We start from the raw sequence: 23,308 nt of genomic DNA, 5'->3' as shown, positions 1-23,308 counted from the left end.
ATTATTTTTAAATTGTTAGGAAAGGAATGTTGGAAGAATTCAGCCGAGTTGTTGCCTGGCTTTGCTCCCTGCTCCTTATACTTCTTTGTTACTTGTCCCATCCTATGTGTCTTGTTCTATAAAATCTTCACTGGGATTATGGCCATGGGAGAGAACTATTGAGTGGGGCTGGTCTCAGGGTGTATGAGAAAGGCAAGTTTATTGGTGGTGCAGAGGAGCAGAAGGCCAAAATTTGTTAATACAAAGATAGGATCAGAGCCACCAAAAATCAGACCTAGAGAAGATGAGAGGTCTTTTCACTTGTCTAACAGAATGCTTCATGAGGCAACAACTATATCTAAGTAGGGCTTAAGCTAAACTTGGGTCCATATTCAAACGTCAGCAGAAGATAGAAAAGAGTCAAAAGATGGGTTTTTTGGATTAATGAGACTTGAATGTCATGCTTTGGTCATTTGGCTTGCCTGAGATACTTTTCTGAACTGCCAGAATACTTCCACACTTAGTTGAATTAATCTAACTGTAGAAACTGAATAGCCAAAATTTGGATTGGAACTTAAGCTAGAGGCTTGCAGGAACATTTATTGGATGAACCAAAAGAGTCCTGGCCTTGCCTGGAAAATTGGAAGGGAGAAATTGGAGAGGGGTAAAACAACAAAAGTACCAACAATATCAACAATAATAATGGAAGGTCTACTTCTTTTGGGGGAAAAAAGACTTTTGAAATTCAGTTTCTTCTCCTTGTACATGTTCAACTTGTATACTTGAATGAACCATGAATTTAGAGACAGAGGGCTCAGGATATGAACCTGAGTGACTTGATAAAGTCATATTTTTCCTCTGAGTATTACTTTTTTCATGTGTAAATTGATGGGGCCTAATGATCTCTAAGAGTTCTTCCAACTTTAAATCTACAATTCTTTGATCTTTGCTTTAAAGCTTATTCAAGGCCAGGTATCAAAAGTTCATAAGGATACCTGGATGAAATATAATCACATGATATCTCCTTTAAGTATTTGTTTTAAAAAGACTCTCCAAATCTCACTTAATGCTAATTTCTTTTCTTTGATGATCATCTCTAATGAATCCTATAGATTATTTGTTTGTACAAGGTTATCTGTTTCACATCTCCATCATTTGAGAACAGAGACATTTTTCTAAAGGTAGAGGGAAGCTTTTACCAGGCACATATTTAATAAATGCTTATTGGCTTGACTTTCTCGGATCATTAATGGATTAAATTTGGGGATTAGAACTAAAAACAGGCATTCCTATTGAATAAAGAAAAAAATTATCATGTAGAATTTATTGAGTGCTATATGCCAAGTTGTACTATAATAAAAAAAAAATGGGAGTTGACAAGGTTTTTTTGTTTGTTTGTTTGTTTTTTTACAAGACCGGTTCTGTTTGATAATAAAGAGGCTGTTCAAAGAAAACCAGCAGTTCCTCAAATACAGAAAGGGGAGAAAGACTGGGCAGAATGTTGGTATTAACCAGTGAAGATTACTTAGAGCCTGTAATGTTTGAATCAGGATTTTGAAAGATGGTAACAAGATTTATCAGGTTAACTTTGAATTGGTAGTTCACTATTTTAAAATTACTTTTAGTCTTCGACATTCAATTCAAATGACAGATCTAGAATAGATTTTAACCTGCATATGAGAACTGATTAAAGTTCCATGCTGTGCATGCTTTCATGCTTATACCCTCCCCCCACCCCAAATACTATAATTCTCTTGAGATCAGGAACAATGTTTTATAATTCACTGCAGCCACAGAGCAAAATGAAATAACTTATTGGGTAATTCTAAATGTTTGCAGGTGAGGGATAAAATGCTATTTTAGGAATTGATTTTTAAATTAATAAAAAAAAAATCCTGCCTCCCTTTGAAGCCAGTTTTTCTTGGCTAAAGTAAAATAGTTCAGACAGAGATTCAGTTTTGTGTAATTAAGCAAACTTATTAAGTGCCTATTATGCATAGGTCATGTGTTGTCCATATAGATTATATGTATGTCACATGAATTTGTCCAAATGCAGCTCACAGGGAAGTTTTCATAGACATCTTGAGTATTTTGTCCACTTCTCTCTAAGGGGTATACCTCAGAAAGAAACTTTGATTACTGTCTAGTGGAAAGCAGAGGAAAAAATCACAAGTCTAACTTTTCTAAATCTCCCTTAGAAAGAAGTTAATAGACTAGAATTTTATCTATTTTCTCTCCACACCCATTCCAAATGTTGCTAATTGTGGGAATGATTTTTTTCTTTTAGGTTCACTTCTCTTATCTCTGTTGTTTAAAGAAATAGGGACACCAGTAAACGTATATCTGAAGGCTTGATCCCTTCCCACCAAATGCTATTACACAAAAGATTACCACAACTAGTGGATAACAAATGGAAATAGAATTTATACAAACTAGAATATATCAGATAATGCACAATGTAAATGAGGTCTCTCTGGGAGCAAGATATTTCTATTTAACCCAGAGAGCATTCTTCATCTCACCCAAGGACAAATCCCCTTATGTCTTCAGAGAAGGAATTTTTAAAAAAGGTAATTATTTCCCTTTTCACTTAATTGTAGAGCCCTGGTTTATATCAACCTATTTTTGAAACACTTTTTTTTTTGGTTTAAAATAGCATGAATTCATACCAGACTGAAAACAGGACAGAAAATATATTGTCTCAGCATAACTTATAACCAGTTGATTGTTTTATCAGAGGTACTTTAAATTTTATTATTTAAAAGACCACTTTATTAGGGACTTTTTTTCCTCCTTCCTTCATTCCTCTTTCCCTCCCCCCACAACTTTACTAAAGAATAGCTATCTAAGTGTTTCAGTTTGGCAATTGTCAAGTTAGCAAAAGCTGCCTGTTGGAGCTCTGGAAATCCCATTGGAAGCTAAACTCCCAGAATCCTCAGTGTCCTGCAGTGTGGAGAATGAATGCTTTCTGCTTCTCAGTTTTCTTTATATGGAAAGGGAAGTCTCTCACAGTGTTTTGTTTTGTTATTTTTTTCATCTTTCCCTTCCATCATTTATTACATATGGCAAAAGTTTAAAAAGGCCAAAATGGAAACTCAATTTAACAAAAAGGAAGAGTATCTTATGGACCTCATTTGATTCTAAGAACTCAGTGCTGATATTTCTTTGATTCCTATGTCCCATTAATCTGTTATGTCTGAAAAAAACTCTTATCACCTGTGCTCTGAGTTCTTATTCCTTTGCTGCCAGAGTAAATTAAGACATTTTACTGACTAGCATATTTAGTTTGTAACATTGTTGCATGGCAATCCTTCTAGTCATCTCTTAACCAGCTCAGTATTATTCTCCCTATACTGATATTTCTCAATCTATTCTCTCCTCTAGTCCCCAACTCAAATCCTCATTTTCAGTTAATGATTTAGCTATTAACTTACTAATACTATGAGCGTATTCTCTCCAAAAAAAAATGTAATCTCTCCAGCTTTACTTTTGATTCCATCTGGGTCCTTGCTCCATTAATTGAATTTCTGCTGCACCCCCAAGTACTTTTTAAAAAATGAATTTAGGAGCTCATTCTTGGAGACCTTTAATAATTCTATGGCCCACCTCTCATAAGGAAGGGACAAACCCACCCAGTGGATGGCTTAGTTGCATTACTACTTTAGCAGCCACAACAGAAAGGAGGATCCCAGGTATTTTCAATTTTTCTCTAACTAGATTCTTCCTCTCAGTCAAAATTTATACTTAGACTTCACTATCCAGTTGTTGTATGGCCTTCATTCTCAAAGAGAACCAATCAGCAAGGAGATGTCTTGATTTGGATATTAATGAAGCTAATGACTTGAAACAGCTCTGTCTTATATAGACTTATGTCTAGACATCAGCCTTATTCTCTCCTCAGTCATCTGAATCCAGTGGCAAGACATAGGTTAGAACAATTGGTGATGGCTCTGCATAGTCTTTTTAAGTTAGGACTTTCCCAAATACCCATTCATCTAAGGCAATGAAAGGCTAGGTAAAAATTGAAGCAAAAATTGGCCTAGTTTGCCTTCATAAAGAGTTGGGGAAGGGGAAGAGCCAGAAATGAAGAATTGCTATGTTTACTTACTCTGAACCATCAAAACCCAAATAGTGAGCAAGTTAGGCATGGTCTGAGGTCTATCATTGGCATATCTATGAGTGAAAGTCACAAAGATTTGGGTTTAAAAATACAGGCAAGTACCTCCAGTTGAAACACAAAGGGCTATATCAAAGCCTGGTTTTCTAGAGCTCTATTTCAAGAAATCATAAATGAAAACTACACTACCCTAATTCTCTTCTCTATTGCCAAATTTTTAGAGATTTTAACATTTGATGTTCTTGCTTTCTTTCTTTTTTTCTAAAATTTCAATAGTATTTTATTTTTCCAATTACATGTAAAGATAATTTTCAACATTAATTTTTGTAAGATTTTGAATTACATTTTTTCTCCCTCCCTCCCTTACCTCCTTCTTCCACAAGACAGCAAACAATCTGATAGAGGTTTTATATATATATGTATATATATACATATATATATGTAATCATTTAAAACATATTTCCATAATAGTCATGCTGTTAAAAAAAAAATTAGAACAATAGGGGGAAACCAAGAGAAAAAAAAGGCAAGCAAACAAACAAAAAGTTGAAAAATGCTTCAGTCTGCACTCAGTCTCCATGTTCTCTCTCTGAATGTGGATGGCATTTTCCATTTCAAATCTATTAGAATTGTCTTGGATATTAATGTTAAGAAGAGATAAGTCTATCATAATTGATCATCACATAATCTTGCTGTTACTGTGTACAATGTTCTTCTGGTTCTGCTTACTTCATTCACTGCTGTTATTTTCTTAACATCCATTCACTCCTAAACTCCTCATTGCCTCAATCTCATACCTGTCATTTCATTTAAAATTTTGTCTTCCACCATCATGCACTTCAACACTACAACTTTCAGACGAAATAGTGTTGCACTTATGATTTCATTGGTATAAAGAACTCCAGGAGGATACTTCCTCAGGCAATGCGAGAGAGTAGCTTTAATAATTTATTATAATAATATATTTATATGATACAACATATTGTAACAATTTATTAAATATAATTTGAAATATTTAATTTATTATATAATTATTATGTTTTATAATGATATAGCAATTTATTATATAATAATATAATTTATAGTCTTCGACATTGTCCAGAGGGAGTGCTGAGATTTGTCCAGAATCATACAGCCAGTATGTATCAAAAGTGGAACTTAAGCTTGGAGTCTTCCTGAACAAAAAGCCAGATGCCTTTCTTCTATGTCCATTATCTCTCACCACTATGATGCTGTTCTGTTTTTCAATCCAATAACATTGAGCCAGTCATTCTGAGAGCCTCCATTATTACTGTGCTGGAATTGGAAGTTTCATGAACTATTTCAGACTACCAGTTACTAATTATGTCATTTATGAAGTTATATAGGTAAATTTATGAAGTTATATAGGTAAATACTTTCTATCTGCTTTATTTATTTATTTACTTATCTACTACAATTTATCATTTTAACACTAATAATCACATATTTTTACACCTTCTTTCTTTCTGGTTTACACTTAAAATTTAATGCAAATGTTTTCTGACTTTCAACAAATAATTACCATGTCTATTTTCTGTAATATAAAGGAATTAAATTAAATTAAATTTTAGGGGCAGTTAAGTGGCGCAGTGGATAGAGCACCTAGCCCTGAAGTCAGGAGGACCTGAGTTCAAATCTGGTCTGAGACACTAAACACTTCCTAGCTGTGTGACTCTAGGCAAGTCACTTAACCCCAATTTACTCAGAAAAAAATTAAATTTTGATTAAATTTAATTAAAAATCCAGCTTACTCTCTCTCTGACTCCCACACCATTGTTGCAAATATGTGGATCAAAGTGATTCTGAAGATAATTTTAAAAATACTAAATGAAATTAGCAAAAATATTCATAGTATCTGCTATTTTAAACAATTCAAATAGTGGCTTTTGCTACAAATTTAGCACTGTTGACCACCCTTCTTAAGGCACTGAACTGATTGTTGCTTTTCTACTCAAGTACCTTTCTTGATTTCCTATTTCATAATATACAAATTATGTACTTCTAAATCTAGCATTCAAGGCCCTCCATAATCAATCTCTATATCTACCTTTCTAGACTTTCCTCTATTACTTCTATTCTCACAATCTGTCATGTAGTCTTTCCTACTACCTAAAATAAGATTTCCCCTTTTTTCATTTGTTAGAATGCCTCTTTTCCTTCAGAGTCCTAGGTGTCATTTTCTTCCAGGAAGACTTTCATGATCCACCCAGCCTGCCTTTTGAAATTGAATTTGCCCCTTCAATTTACTCATATATAGCAACATTTCTGGACATTTCTTTTGATTCTTTTGAAATTTTCCCATATTTCTGTGTATTATAGTTAATGTTTCTCTCTATTGGATTGTTCCTTGAGATGAGGGTTTGTCCTATTTTTTGGACAATTTGTACAAATATATGTCTAGAAATCTCATGTTTTTAATATTGTTCTTCCCAATGATAACTATAAATCTTTTTTTTTGCTAAGGTTTAAAAATTGAAAAAAGAAACATCATTATCAGATGAATGCTTTTGAAACAATATTGACTCACAAGTGGTAGAAGCCAGGAAGTTCAGTCATTATTTGGTCTGGATATACTTTTATTTATCCAACAAGCACAAAATCTCCTGGCAACTACCCCCCTTATGAAGCAGTGTCATACTGGTCTACCAGGCTAAGGAATGCTCTCTGAAAATCAGAAACACATTGAACACATCTTGAACATGAAAGTTTTTCTCTGGAAGATAAAATATTGTAAGTTCTGTTTCAGCATCATTTGGTCTACAGCCAAAATACTCTTCTACCAATGACTGATATCCTTACCCTTTTTAAAGATGTCATTACAATTATTTTTTCTGCCAGATTTCTTTTTATCAGCAAAATTTACACTTTAGTTGTCTGGGGGAAAAGGACTTGAATTATACTATCCATATTCTCTCTCCTGGGAAGAGAATGCAACTCAACTTTCATTCTGATTTTCTCCCATGGCATTTCCTCTTATACATTTAAGATTCAAAGAAAAAATAGTTCCATGCTAGCTGAAAAGAATTCCTGAAACTTCTATCTTCCTCTAAAGATAGTCATAGTTTAGGCTATCAAAATATCCAACAATATTCTATTGAAAAAAGCCCATAAGTTTTACATTGGTCAACTTGAGATATTCAATAATTAATAGTAAATCAAATAGTTGGGCCTGCTAATATTTTTTAATATTTTTATGACTTTCTTACATTATGATCATTTCTGTATTCCTGCACCAAATTGAACTCTCATCATATAAAAAAAACAAAGCAGTCAAGCAAAAAAAAAAACAAAAAACAACCAATACAGTGACTTTTTTGACCCTATATGCAACATTCAGCTTTTGGAGTCCTTCCTTTCTCTGGTATAGAAATTGCTTTCATTAATGAGCAGAACACAGGAAATCATTGTACACGACAACAACAATATTATATGATGGTCAATTCTGATGGACATGACTCTTTCCAGCAATGAGATGATTGAGGCCAATTTCAATAATCTTGTGATGAAGGGAGCCATCTACACCCAGAGAGAGGACTGTGGGAACTGAGTATGGATATTAATATAACATTCTCACTCTTTTTGTTGCTTGCATTTTGTTTTCTTATTCACTTTCTTTCCTTTTTGATCTAATCTTTCTTGTGTAGCAAAATAATTGTACATATATATTTACATATATTGGACTTTACATATATTTTAATATGTATATGTATAACATATATTGGATTACTTGCCATCTAGGGGAGGGGGTGAGGGCAAGGAGGGGAAAATTTAGAACAGAAGGCAAAGCAAAGATCAATGTTGAAAAATTATCCATGGCATATGATTTGAAAATAAAAAAGCTTTAATAATTATAATAGTAACAAACAAAGGAAGCCACAAAAAAAAAAAAAAAACCCAAAACATTTTACTGGTGTTACAAAAGAGCCAAAAATAAATTTTAAAAAATTTTCTAAAAAAAAAAAGAAGAAATAGCTTTCATTATTGTTATCCAGGACCAGATTTAGTTATTATAATTAACTAAGTTTTAATACCTTTTTCTGCTTTGATAATTTGCCTTATTTTAATCATTAAATATCTTCTTGTTCCACTTAATTTGTACTGGGTTAGTTCATATGAATCTTCTCATTCTTCTTTGACTTCTATAGCTTTCACATTTCACAAAATGTAAAGGTCCGGTTGTCTCTAAGTTATAATCCTTCTCTGGGAGGAGATCTCTTTTCTGTAAAATCTTTTCCTCTGTGAGCAGGTTTCTTGGGAAGCTTCTGGAGCCTCCAGCCAGAGCGAAGGTAGAATTTCGAATCCTCTTCTTTCTGAATCCTGGCTCTGAATCTCCTTGAGCTTCCCTGAAGTTCTCCCAGGAAGTCTTGTTCTTCTCCCAGCCTAGACTCTCCTTCCAGACCACCATCTAAACTCAATCTCCCAGTCAGACCTGTTCACACATTCCTGAATTGACAGGCAATCATTATGTCCCCAATTCTTTATTGTAGTACAAAGGTCGGCTAAGAATATTTTAGTATGCATTAAGCATTTTTTATGCTTTTATCTTCTTGGATTATATGATATTTTTGTGGCAGGTTAAAACAATAAGTCACTTTTCTCATAGTATTTCTGATTGTTTTCTGGCACAGTAGTAGCCATTAATAACCCTACTGACTGTATACTTATATACTCATTTTTCTGTAGTTTCTGTAACTTTGACTTTTTTATATATCTTTGTCAATTTACTAATGGTGAAATGAAGTCTCAAAATTGCTTTAATTTGTTTTTCTCTTCTTATTAGTGATTATAACTTAATTTCATGTGACTATTGCTGACTTAAAATTCTTCTGAAAAACATTGTCCAGAGATGCTAATACTGTTTAGTATCATCCTAAAGGGCAGTTTTTTTTTTTTTTAAATGAAAACTTGACACATGAATAACCCAAACATACCAACATTATTTCTAGGGGAAATGTGTTCCGAATTCCAAGTAGCTGAATACAATCAAACTTTTGTAATGTAATCTGTTTAAGTTATAGTATCTTCCTCATGAAGAGACATCCCACTAAAACAAAAGTAAAACAAAACAAAAAACAGCACAGGCTTTGTCCCTTGGTATGGTGTCTGAAAACTTTAGCTCACAAGCCCTCATCATTGAATTTAGCTTTAAAAGATAATAAGTTGACACACTTATTCAAAACAAAAGCAGTTTCTAAAACGGTATTGTTAGAACAATAGCTTCAAACACCCCTCTTTCTACACCTGGGACACATTCTCCCACAAACACAAAGCATCTGTGTGAGCACAGACTTGGAGTCTGTGGTAGAAAGGCACACATTTAGGAAATACTTGTGGTTAAGCTCATTCATATTTCTGGTATACACATTCTTTCTTTTCTCATAAAGTCCTCCTGCTGCTCCCTTCTCAGTCAAACTTCTCTGCTAGGAATGTCAGCTAGAATTCCCTGAGTGCCTCTGTCCATCATTCCATTGCCAGGGCTAGTTCTGTCTTGCATCCATAGTCAGCTTTGAAATTACTTTGTGTTTGGAATTCTCTTTTCTTCTCTTCTCTCTGTGACTCCATGGAGAATGTGGGTCTCTTTCCTACTGGAAACATCTTAACTATGCTTCACATACTAGAACTGACAAGCTCTGTAACTGTTCTACTGTATTTTAAGGACCATCTGATGCATGACCAATCTTTTGTTTACAATTCAATCAAAGCTTTTTTCAGATTTTGTAAAATGATGCACATATCCTATCAATTACTAAATCTTCCTTCAATAGTAGCTCTTCCTCCACAGTGACTCTCATAATCTTTTTTCTCAACACACAGAGCCAGTCACCCTCCACACCCAGTCCAGTCCCTCATCATTTCCTTCCCAAACTTCCTTCCCAGATCTGCTAATTGATATTCTTGCTTCAAATCTCTCCACTCTCCAAAGAATCCTCCTTATGGCTGCTAAAGCGATTTTCCAGAAGTACAGCATTGTACTTATCAGTCCCTCCCTACTAAATAAATTCCAATGACTCTCTATAGCCATGAGGAACATGTATGTGCTCCTTTGGTATTTTTTTTTTAAATTTTTCATGCATTTCTAATCTTATTATACATCACTTCCTACACTCTAATGGACACTTAACACATGCTTATTGATTGGTTGCCTAAAAAACATAGCATTCCTAGATTTCAGGATGGATTTTCCTAAATCTCTCATGATTTTTTTATCTTTTGTTGGATAAGATGGAGAGATGTAGTATAACAGTAGAAAAGTTAGCTAGATTTGGATTGATTGGTCAGGTATTTGGACCAATACTCTTTTCACTACACAAATATATTTCTCACTTATCCTTACTTAGATGGGTCTTTGATTTCCTTGGTTCAGAAACCCTTTCTACAGATATGGACATAACTATTCCCATGCCCAGGCCTGGGACTGAAGGGACTGAAGATGTAAAAGAGCGGCAGAAGGAAAGAAGGACTCTATAATACAGAGGCTTAGTACTCTTGAAATGTGAGCCTTTTAGTATTTGTTTGAGTTACCCTCACTAAAAAAAAAAAAAAAAAAAAAAAATCTACAGAAATTCCACTGCAAGAGAGTAGAGCAAAAGGTAGGGAAATTTTTTTTTTAAAAAAAACAACCACAGAGTCAAGAGGGAAAAGACTTCATTCAGTAAGGAAAGGAATAGTGAACCACTATGTTTTACTCTGTGCACTTTGGCACGGTCTCCATTGCTTTTGGCCAAATTTTCTGTTTGGAGCGGGTGCCCAGGGATTATTCAATCAACTTCCAGGCAGAGCTGAAAAGAACTAATTGAGCTGCAGAAGCCGCGGGTGTATGTCTGGCTTTGTGCGCGTGTTTGCACAATGCTCTTTCCTGTTATGACTGCTGGCCAGCTTGGGTTTGAACCGTTGGGGGTCTTGGAGTGAGGAGGGAGGGTGGGTGAGTTCAGTGCTTAAGTCTATTTGTTCCCCGTCCCCCTTACTAGCACCTCGCTTTGTCCCTTCAGCTGAGAGAATTCGAGAGCATCGCGGAGAGCAGCTGCCAGCAGAGATGGGTCCTGCCTCCTCCAGCTCCCAGTTCACCTCCAGCCGGGTACTCGCTCTGGCTGCCCTGGCGCTCGTCCTGCTGGTGTGCCTGGGGCCAAGTGAGTGGGACCTTTGCATGGTGTGGCGCTGTCCGGGGCTGAGAAGTGAAGGGACTCAGGCGGGGAGGGGGGGGGGGGTGAAGAGAGTGGCTAGTAGCATTGCACTTGGCTTTACAACAGGTACAGCTGCCTCTACTAGGGACCTGTTATGGATTGGAATGGGATGGGATGGGATGGGATGGGATGGGATGGGATGTGGGGGATGGGATAGGGGTGGAAAAGATAATTAAGAAAACAGCCAGCCTACATTATTCCCGAAGTGAAGCGTCCAGGCGAGGGGTAGGAAAGAGGCAACGCTCAGAGAGGGTAGATAGAAAGCTCTGTGAGCTTAGAGATGGAGAGAAAAGAAATCAACAAATTAAGAGCTGCAAATGCTGTAATGAAAAGCAGGTGCTGTAGTAAAAAAGAGTTGTGTAAGAAATATGAGTTAGAGCGTTAGCCCTGACTCTTCTTAGCTGTGTGACCACTAGCAAATGACTTAATATCTCTGAATGCTTAGTCTTCTCTGGGTGTGAGAGGCCAATGGCAGAGTGGTTTGAGGATCCACTTCTGAATCAGAAAAAATTGAGTTTGACACCTCTCTTGGACTCTTGTTAGCTGGGTGACCTTGGTCTTAGTGCTTAGATAAGTATCTAAAATGATAATTTGGAGAGCAGGAATTCTCAACCTCACAGGCCCACTCCCAAAAATTCCTCAAAGTGGAAGTTGCTATCTGCTTCATAGGGTCTTTGTAAGGAAAGTTCTCTGTATATCTTAAGAAAGTAATAAAAGTGGAAGGCATTTCTGAGTCTTCTAGTAGACAGAAGAGGGTTCCATGATGAGAAAGATAAGGGAACAATTAGGACTCCATTTTAGAATTTTAGGTGTAAATGCTAATGAGCAGGTGGAGAAGCTGAGAATTACTCCCTGTTTGGGTACTTCCCAGTCTTCCCCTCCTCTTCTTGCACTACCTGTCCTTAGATAATTTTCCATTAAGTGACTGGGTGACAGGGAAGGTAAAATAATCTCACTGTAGTAAGAAGACTTAGTATCTTGAAATAAATTGTTCCTATATATATTCTGGCAGGGACTGGATAACAACATCTTATGGATGTTATTCCTCTTTGAGTAGCATTAAATTACTTTGGAGAGCCCCTATATGACCATAACTCTGGAGATGGAAGTGATGTCACAGGTTTTCTAGAGCAGAGCTTCTTAAACTTTATGTGACCATGTGCATGTAAAAGTAGATAAGGTAGATACACAAATCAAACATTTGCTGATAATAAATCATAATTTCATGACCCTACATTCAATTAAAGAGACCTCATATGGGATTGTGAACTACAATTTTTAAAACTGTTTTCTAGTTCAATGACTTCATTTTTCAGAGAGAAATTGAGACCCAAAGAGATGAGATAACTTCCCCATAGATGTGTCAAAGGCAGACTTTGTTAGAGGCAGGATTTGAACCCAGGATTCCTGATTCCAGAGTTCATGTTCTTCTCACTATATAACAAAGTGAAAATTCATGAGGTGGGTTGGAGACATTTGATTTAAAGGAGGGTTATGAGGACACATGAACTTATATATATATATATATATATATATATATATATATATATATATATATATATATATATATTTGAATTTCTATCATATGATTGGCTTCCCTGACTTTAAAAGAAAAGCTAAGTAGATCCAACCATTCTGGAGAGCAATTTGGAATTATGCCCAATCCAGCCAATGTCTCTACTGGATCTGCATCCCAAAGAGATCATAAAAGAGGGAAAAGGACCCACATGTGCAAAATGTTTGTAGCAGCCCTTTTTGCAGTGACTAGAAACTGGAAACTGAGTGGATGCCCATCAATTGGGTAATGTCTGAATAAATTATGGTATATGGATGTAATGGAATATTATGGTTTTATAAGAAATGATGAGCAAGTTGATTTCAGAAAAGCCTGGAGAGACTTATATGAATTAATGCCAAATGGAGTGAGCAGAACCAAGAGAACATCATACTTAGCAACAAGATTATATGATGATCAACTATGATGGACTTGACTCTTTTCAACAATGAAATGATTCAAAGCAATTTCAATAGATCTATGATAGAAAGAGCCATCTGCATCCAGAGAAAGAACTATGGAAATTGAATGTGGATCAAAATATAGCATTTACTTTTAAAAAGAAGAAAAATGTTTTCCCTTATATTATCTCCTCTGTCATTTTTTATTGGAACATTATTTGACTATCGAGTAAATATATACAAAAGAAAGGCCTCCCTCAGATACTTGTTACTGTGATCTGGGCAAGTTGCTCACCCTCTTTCAGATTCAGTTTCTTCATCTGGAATATGAGGGGATTGGACTTAATTGTCTCAAAGATTCCTTCTGGTTTTACATCTCTGACCCTAAGAAAAGATCAGAGTGATATGCTATAGGAAGTTAGAAAACTAAGCTTCTTTTTTAATTCTAGAAAACTTTGAAGAAAATAAAATTAGCGAAAGAAAGTGAAGGGGAAAAATTCATGAAAATGCCCTGATCCATAATAAGATACAAATATATTTTGCCTTAAATGACACTTGTCAGTGATAGCTGAAAATAGTTGCTCTTTTCTACTCCTCCAGGTAGAAGGGATTGGGAAGATAATTGTTTTCGCAAATATTAAGAGTCATCCAATTTAACCTTTTCCTATACAAGAATCTTCTCTACAAAATTCATGACAAATAGTCATTAGATTTCCACTTAAAGGCTTTCATTGAAACCATTGCCCCTTGAGGTAGCCCATTCTACATTTTTTTTTTTATTATTGGGAAGTTTTCCCTGATATTCAGCAAAAAATTGCCTCTTTGCATCTTCCATCTATTGCTCCAGTTCTGTCTTCTGGGGAAAGTGCAAATCTGAGCCACTTTTTGTACAATCCTTCAAATTCTTGAAGGCAGCTGTCATATCTCCCCTAATCCTTGTCTATGCTGAACATTGCCAATTTCTTGAGAGGGCTTTTTATGACAGGGTTTCCACTTTCCCTGCCATCCTAGTCTCCCTCTCCTGAACTTACTCAAGTTCTTCAATGTCCTTCCCAAAAGTTAGTGCCCAGAATCAAACATAATATTCCATATGTGGTCAGACCAGTGTGGAATACAGCAGGACTGCCAGTTCCTTTATGTTGTATATCATATCTCTCTTAAAACATTCAAACTTAGAATATTTCTTTATTTTTTCATTGTCTGTTATGTCAAATTATTGTTTCATAATGAGTTTTTTTTTTGTTGTTCAGGCATTTCAGTCTTGTCTGACTGTTCATGTGTCCATGAACAAAGATAATGGTATGGTTTGTCACATTCTTCTCCAGCTCAATAGATAAGGAAACTGAGGCAAATGGGATTAAGTAATTTGCCCAGAGTCACAGATCTATTGAGTGTCTGAGGCCTGATTTGAATTTAGGAAGATGAATCTCTATCTTCTTAGGAAGGTGAAACCCTATGCACTGTGGCAACACCTATCTGCCCCCTCTATTCCAAGTTTTGATCTCTGTTTTAGAGTGATTAAAGGGGACCATGTAATCCTGCAACTAATCTTTATTTTTCCTTCTTTTAGATGGCACAAAAGGAAACAAACTCAAGCTCATGCTTCAAAAACGAGAAGGTAAATAGACTGAAATTTTCAAGTCTTTTGTTCTTGGTGAGATTTAAGCATATCAAAACAAAGTTGTTCCTCTTACTGAGACATGCTTTTAAAAAATCAAAAGTGTTTCTGCTTGGTCAATTTGAAGATCTGTGTATGTAGTGTTATATTAGTTTAATAATTTTGCTGATAAATTGATAAAGGTTGTTCCTCTAGAAATCTATCAGTGTGAACTTCGAATAAAGGAACCACAATGTTTCAGTGTTAATTAAACCAGAGGACATTTTAGAGATTGTTTTTCTGAATTCAAGTATATTTTTTTCCTAGCTTATTGTTCTTTGAAGTGCAATAAAATTTCAATTTCATGAAATACTTAGGGAATGAAGTTGTTCTGGTTAATCGAATTTTCTATGAGCTAAAGATTAAATAGAAAACCTTTTTTTTAATCTTCCATTATTGTTATTGAAAATATTTCTTAAATCATGTTATTTCCAACTGGAAGCAATAGAGAAAACATTTAGTCTTGTATGTTTTAAAAACAATTAAAAAAGAAATAATGACATTAAGCAACAACATAAACTATACTTGCTCAGTGACATTTACATTTAAATTAAATTTTGTTCATAAAGTTTCATCACATTTTTTCCAGTCCTTCCTGCTAAGCTTCCATTGATACATTCATTTCCATTTTCCTCCTGTGTAGTGGGTATTCTATTCTTCTGTCTGATTCTCCCTTTTATTTTTTTTTTCTTTGCATCATTTAAAAATATTCTTTCCCCAGGTCTCCTTTGTATCCCTCATAATTGTCTGCTTACTTGATTTAATTATTCTGCTATGCAGCAATATATTTAACCACTTCTCTATGGTTAACAATATATCCTAAAAATGCTATTTAAAAGAGCTATCTGCTCAAAGATTCTCCTAACAATATTATATGTAATTAAAAAACAAACAAACCAAAAAAAAAAAAAAAAACCAGCATCAACACCACTGGAAGCAATCTTGAGGTCTTAAATGCTTTTATGCCTTAGTAAATACAAAATGGTGAAAGATCATTTCATTTTTTATATTCAGAGCCAAAATACCTAGTACAATGCTTGGAACATAGTAGAAGCTAAACAAATGCTTGTTGATTAAATTGACAGTGGGATCTTTCTTTTTCCTATTCACTATATTGCAGTTTCTTACAGTGTAACATCCAGAAACCTGGTTCTGCTATTGTGGCCTTGGGAACATGGCCAACCATGTTCCTGGGCCTGAATTTCCTTATCTGTAAATTGGGGTTGGATCCAGTGATTCTTGAAATTGTTATTTTCAGGTCTCACATTCTATATTTCCAGGCTTCTGGATATTAGTAATCTTTGTTCTATATTACAAATATATCTATAATATAGGAGACCTAGTGGCTTCTGCATGGATAATGCCTTTCTAGGTGATAAGACATATACCAAATCCCTATTATACTTTAAAAGAAATAGAACTTCATAAAACCAACACGTAGAAGCATGTGGAGATGATAGAGCCATTTTTCTTGAATACTGACACTATATTTTTCATCATAGCATGGTAGGAATGGGGATTTGAAAGTGATATAATGCATTTTTATACTGATTTATGCCAGAAGAGAGAAAAATCATGTCATGTAATTTGGGGTTGGGGGGAATTGATCATTTCAGCATCTGATCCAACTAAGACAGAAGTTTCAGTAGGTGAAAGTAAAGCAAAGGAATTTTTAAGCAGCATGAAACGCCAGAAACGCCAGCTGTGGGATCGAAGTCAGCCAGATGTACAGCAGTGGTACCAGCAATTTCTCTACATGGGTTTTGATGAAACTGTAGGTATATTTTTTATTGTATTTTTTTAACACTAGGATTTTCTGCCCTCATATAGAAGATAGGGAAGAAGGGAAAATGAAGGGTATCTAAAATATAAATTATTGGTTTTGTTTGATTGATATTTAAAAATATATATATATATCAGACATTTCCTGATATTTCTCTTTCCCTCTCTTTAGAGTCTTGCCTTATCACAGAGGAAAAATAGATAAAACTAGCTAACATAGGGACTACCTGATATAATATATACATATTCTGTAATTTTCCCCTTTCCCTAATATGGGAAATTGTGTGTGTGTGTGTATGTGATCTCTGGAATTAATATTAGCTATTGCCTTTAACCTACGTTTTATAAATTACTAATCTTTCAACAATTTAAGAATTTCAATTGAAGCTTTTAGTTGCATATTAACTAACTTTAGTAATAGAGGGATATCTTAGTACTGGTCTGCCTAGATCAAGAGATAATATGGTTTGGCACATCTGGGAGAAAGGTTTGCTGAGGCATGCATTTAACTTCATTGCCCAGTCTTTGCCTGGATCTCCTGAGAGTGTCTGGTCTCATGATTATGAAAAAAATCTTCCAACCTCACCTCAAAAAAGTTAAAAACAGCAAAGATGGGACTATGGGATGTGAGAAAATAGGAAATGGAAAGAAAATGATATTAAAAAAAACCAGGCACACATTCATAGATTTCAGGGTGATTTCCAGAAATACTATAGTAAAAGCAGGATTTTTAATCTATCTATACCTAGTCTAAAGTTGTTGCTGAAATATTTCTAAACAAGATAGAAAATACTGTTAAGAAGAAGTTTTCCTAAGGAAAATTCTAGTTTGTGCCAATAGAAGGAGAGTGAGGAGAGTTATGGAACTGAATGCCCTTTGCCTCCAGTGGCCTCTCTGAGTGGAGCCACTGGAAATATTCAGCAGAAGAACTCAAGATCTAATTCTCATTCTCGAGTGGGTGGTACCACTTAAGTACTCAGAAGAAATAATGAGAAAAATTTTATGTTAAGCCTAAATTCTAACCTAAACCTAGCAATGAAAAAAACATGCATTGGGCTTAAATTTAAAGGAGGATATAAAAGGTAATTGTGAAAAAAAAAAGTTAGCAAAAACCCCTAAAAAGGCCACCAAGAAAGCAACATGCAAAAGAGCTCACATTAATATAGGATTTGAAAAGCTCTGTACAGAATAGTATAGTGGAAGGAACTGGGGTTCACATCCAAGCTCTGGCACTGTAACTTTGGTTAAACCATTGAACCTTAATCTCCTCATCTGTAAAATGAGAAGGTTGAACTTTCAAGCTTGACCTTTTTAAAGTCCCTTGCAGCTCAATATCCATGATTCTATAATCAAGCTCCTAAGGGAAAATACTTGATATCCTTTATATAATTTCTATAATCTCTCAAGATTTATCTCCTTTAGTGACCTGGAATGCTTATAAAGGCATTCTATAATTACACCTCAACATTCTTGTTTTGATCTCCTATAACACATATAAACCTATTTGTTTTTCAGTTATTTCAATTGTGTGATCCCATTTGGGGTTTTCTGGACAATGATTTGATATTTCCTTTTCTCACTCATTTTATAGATAAGAAACTAAGGCAAACAGGGTTAAGTGACTTGCCAAGATCCCATAGCTAGCAAGTGTCTGAAACAGGATTTGAATTCAGAAAAATGAATTGTCCAGACTCTAGGTCTGAAATTTTATCCACTGTACCATCTAGATACCCCAATCTAAAATACAGTTCTATCACTTATTTATATACCAGTATTAATTTTTACTTCAAATCAAAGAAAGAGTCTTCAAGCTCCTATTTTATGCAAGACACTAGGATAGGGGCTAGTGAATGTAAATATAAAAAAAGTGGTTCCTGATCTTGAGAAATTTACATTTGAGTGAGGAAAATAAGACACATAGTTACATGACAGAGCAGAATGATGAGTGTCATGGAGTGATACAAAGTGACACAGAATTTTCTAGGAATAAAAAATCCTATTGATTTAAGGGCTCCAGGAGAGTTTTATGAAATATGTGGTTTTTGACATGAGTCTTGATGGATGAATTGGATTTCAAAAAAAAAAATTGCTGCTCTTTTAGACAAAGGAAAGAATGTAAGCAAAAGGCATGGAGGAGAAAAAGCAGCAGCACTTACTTGATTTTCTGCTCATTTTTTTAAAGGTTGAGGTCTCCTCCTAGGGCCAAGGGGAGATTATTCTAAGCTTTCTGTACAAGATGACAGGGGTTCGGGGATGCCCTGGGGCTGGTGGTACCAGCTTCCTTCCCAGGCTGGGTGGGCATGGCCAAGTCCTGCTTGTTATGCTGGAGTTTAGGGATTCACTATTTGCCTTCTGTAGTTGCATTGCAGGTCTCACAGCTAGTCTGCTGATCCACTGGCTTCTGAACCAGGGCAGAGTAGCTAACAAGCCATACTTATTTGAAAAACAATGAATAGTAGCAGAATTTGATGGGAACACAGGGTAATAGTAAGAAAGATAAAGTTAGAAAAGGAGATTTGTACCATAAGTGATATAGAAGAGTTAAGACTAAGTATAATAGTCAAGGGGAACTCATTAAAGATTTTTGAATCTAGAATGAACATGATTGGAGTACCACCATAATTCAGAGAAAAAGAATCAAAATGGGATTCACAAGACCCAGATTTTTTCATGTATTTTTATTCCCAATTAGTATAGTGCTTGGTATGCAGTAAGTGCTTAATAAATGAACATTGACCTTACTTGATCCTATTTCCTGAATTTCATGAGAACTTTATTTCTAAGTTCAAAGTGTTGTTTGTCTCTGGCAAGTGATGATTCTTGACAAAATGATGGAAAAGAGTTCTGACTTCATTTGCTACAACTAGTAAAATGTTTTGTAGTCATGACAAGAGAATCGAAGATGCAGAGTAAGAAAGACCTGGGTTCAAACCCAGCTTCTATCACATATTGGTTGAGGAGGCCCCAAGAGCAGGCATTTGCCTGCATTGCTAAAGAGAATTTAGTGTTATATCGATCAACTCCCAGGTTGATATATATATATATATATTTTAAAAAGTCAAATCTAACATTGGATTTAAAAATTGCTCCTTGTAATAAACAATTTCAAAAATGCTGAAATAAATTCCTTTTCAGCCAATTTTTACTTCTAAGCACAGAAATATGGCATACTTTTAAAACTTTTAAATATTTTTATTTAGTGTTAGTTTTAAAAATTAAAAACATTAAGTACTTTATTTATTAAAGTACCTGGGTCAAACTACTAAATTTGGATGGGGGATACTTTTTTGAGAGGGAAGGATTTGGAGGGGGGCATTTCTGTTACCTCAACTCAATGCTCGATATTCTTTTTGTTTCAGAAATTTGAAGATGATGTTACCTATTGGATAAACAGAGGCCGAGACGGTCATGACTACTATGGAGGTTATTACCAGCGTCATTATGATGAAGATGCTGCTATTGGGCCTCGGCATCCCCACACTTTCAGACATGGAGCGAGTGTCAACTATGATGACTATTGAGTGCCTTTTCTGATGCTCTGGTTAAGACACCAGGGTTTTGTTTTTGTGTAAATTTGCCTCACTGGATTGTTGTGAGGATCAAAGGCAATAATTTGTGTGTAAAGTACTTTGCAAACTATAAGCATATTTAAATGTGAGCTATTGTTATTCCTGTTTTACCAGTGCATTTTGAAAAGATTTTTATTTGGTATAAATTTAGTCATTGCCAAACAAACAAACAAACAAAAAATCTTGTTCAGGTTCTCCTATAAGTTCAATACTGGAGGTCCACTTCATATATTAGAGGCCTTCTCCATTTTTTCCTGTCACAGGAAGGAAGAAATGAAATTATGCAAAAAGTCTAAATAATTTGAATTAAAAAACCATCAACCATCAAGGCTGGTTCAGAGAATGCTAAAGGTCTTAGAGCAGTATCTTAAGACTACTCTAAGACTTGTGGGATACTCTGTGTATTGACTTTAAAGAAATAATAACAATAGTGTTTTATTTGCTTCTGTGTCCTATTTCTTGTGTACATCTTTTATGAGATTTTGTTACTTTTTTTTAAAAGATAAATATAATCATAGTCAGCAAGAATTTTGTTGTTCTGATATTGTATTCTTTATTCTACATTTCTATAGATCTTGCCATGTTTGTATTCTTATATTTGGCACAATAATCCATTCTGATGTATTTTCTAACTCCCACTATATTTCTGTTTTATTTTAATCCATATATATCTTTCTCTTTATGACTCTAATGCAATTGCTAAAGAACAGTAGAAATGCCATCTGAAGTTTGATTCTATGTAGCTATGTATTGATAAACTATATTTTATGCTAAAAATAAACTCTTATTTTAAAAATGCTTTTTGCTGCTTTTGTTTGTCAAAAATCACGTTTATTTCAGTAACAATTACTTTGTCATGAATTCATTTAGTGTTTCAGAAGCTTGACTGTAGGATACCACAGCAAAAGGCCAAGATTCTTTTGTTACCATTCTAATGTATCCTTGGGATTTCTCACATATGCTACCAAGTCTTCAATATAATACATCATCCACAAAATGTTGTATGGGAAGATTTTTCACTTTAAAAGTTGACTTTAAAATCAACACTATGCTTTTTTTCCAGGATTGATATAATAGAATAATAAATAAATACTGAACTATTTACTGAGGATACAAATTAAAAAGAAAACTCCCTCCCCTGAAGAAACTTATTTTTTAATGGTAGAAATAACACATATAGGAGAGTAATGGCCAAGAAGGTGTTCTTTGTTCAAGAATGTTTCTGGGATGTGTGGCAAGGAAATAATTGGAAAGGAGGGGGTATTCTGCAAACTTGAGTCTAATCACCAATGAAAAAATGGAGATTTCATATAAAAAAAGCATTCCTAAAATGTTTATCCTTATTTGTCTGTTGTTTCTCAAATCCAGCTTCTTCCAATTAGAAACTTCTGTGAGTTTTTCCAGGAATAATCATTGGTTGTAAGCTTAGACTCACATATGCTAGACATTGCTCATTCTAGATATAGAATTAATAAAGTTTGATGGATAATTAATAGAGGATTAGGAAAGTAGATTCTGAAGAGTCTCTTTAGTAATCTAATATCCTTTCTGTCTTTAAATCTATGATCCTATAGTTCTTTGATTTGTCACCTAGCAAATAGGAGAAAGGGCTAGAAAATACAATCTCCTCGATAATTTTAATAAATAATTAAAATAAATGAAGATTCTTTTTTTCTTCTTCTTCTATTAATAGCTCCTAATCCAAGAGAGCAGAAGTACTGATCAAGGATTATATGAGAATAAAAATAAATTTAATTTAGCTTTCATTTTTTTAAATGGAGACATCAAAGGTTAAACTAAATTTGAAATTAAGGATAGGGAACAGACAATTGTATTTAATACATATGTATTCATGTATTTGGGTATGTATATATACATATATGCACATATATGTATAGCTTTTATTCATTATATAGATTTGTATATAAATACATGCACATATACATGAATGGCAATAATTTTCAGAGTATATGATTTGTCTATGCAATATTTTATTGACATACATAATTGTTATAAGATTAGAAGCTTATAGATTTAGAGCTAAAAGGAGCCAGAGGTCTTTTTCATGTATCTGAACCTTAGAAATGTTTTTAGGGTTTCTAGAGTGGAAAAATTAATTCTAGGTAAGCCATAGAATTATGTAAATAGCTTAATTTTAAAGATCATAGGATCTCATTTGTATATGGGAAGTGAAAAAGGGAAAATCTTCCTATTTTTATTGTTCAGTCATTTTCAGTCATATCCAACTTTTTATGGCCCACATTTGGGGTTTTTTTTGGTAGAGATAATGAAGTAGTTTTCCATTTCCTTCTCCTGTTCATTTTACAGATGAGGAAATGGAGGCAAACAGTGTTAAGTGACTTGTCCAGGATCATATAGTTAGGAAGTATCTGATGCTGGATTTGAACTCATAAAGAGGAATCTTCTTGACATCAGACCCAGCATAGCTTCCCCAAACAACTATAAACTATATGAATAGGATCCAAGTATATGGGATTATAGAGTTAGACCTAATAAGAACCTGAGAGATCATTTAGTCAAAATGCTCCTGTTGAGGTTAGAAAAGCGATCCCAAAAGTTTGAAGTCACAGATTGGTGTTGCAAGGTGTCTCAAAAGAATATATAGACAAAATGTTTGTGGCAGCCCTTTTTGTAGTGGCTAGAAAATGGCAAGTGAATGGATGCCCATCAACTAGAGAATGGCTGAATAAGTTATGGTATGTGAAAGTTATGAAATATTATTGTTCTGTAAGAAATGACCAGCAGGATAAATATAGAGAAGCCTGGAGAGACTTACATGAAGTGATGCTAAGTGAAATGAGCAGAACCAGGAGATCATTGTACACTTCGACAACAATATTTAACTGAGAATCAATTTTGATGGATGTGGCCCTCTTCAACAATGAGAGGACCAGGACCAGGGAGGGGAAGCACACAACTTGAAGATGGCAGCAGTGACATCTAGGGGATATTGAGTGTCCAAATCAGTCAGCCTATGATATTCAGATTGAAGTAGTAGTTGGAAATTCATCACTTGGAGCCTGGA

The 23,308-nt window shown here is 34.7% G+C and overlaps 1 protein-coding gene across 2 annotated transcripts in view; it reads left to right on the top strand.

The window, feature by feature from the left end:
- ECRG4 (ECRG4 augurin precursor) overlaps nucleotides 1–21,058 on the top strand; it is a 72,038-nt gene extending 50,980 nt beyond the window's left edge. For both annotated transcript variants that reach the window (XM_074299684.1, XM_074299685.1), the window contains 4 exons: nucleotides 11,107–11,244; nucleotides 14,825–14,872; nucleotides 16,528–16,685; nucleotides 20,053–21,058. In XM_074299684.1, the coding sequence (XP_074155785.1) occupies nucleotides 11,151–11,244; nucleotides 14,825–14,872; nucleotides 16,528–16,685; nucleotides 20,053–20,214 (462 nt within the window). In that variant the 5' untranslated portion in view covers nucleotides 11,107–11,150 and the 3' untranslated portion in view covers nucleotides 20,215–21,058. The remainder of the gene's footprint in view (nucleotides 1–11,106; nucleotides 11,245–14,824; nucleotides 14,873–16,527; nucleotides 16,686–20,052) is intronic.
- Nucleotides 21,059–23,308: the final 2,250 nt, after the last annotated feature.

This window comes from Sminthopsis crassicaudata, chromosome 3 (assembly GCF_048593235.1).
Source record: "Sminthopsis crassicaudata isolate SCR6 chromosome 3, ASM4859323v1, whole genome shotgun sequence".
Classification (NCBI taxonomy): Eukaryota; Metazoa; Chordata; class Mammalia; order Dasyuromorphia; family Dasyuridae; genus Sminthopsis; species Sminthopsis crassicaudata.
Note: the sequence above shows the minus strand (reverse complement) of the source record. Positions and strands in the feature narration are given on the sequence as shown.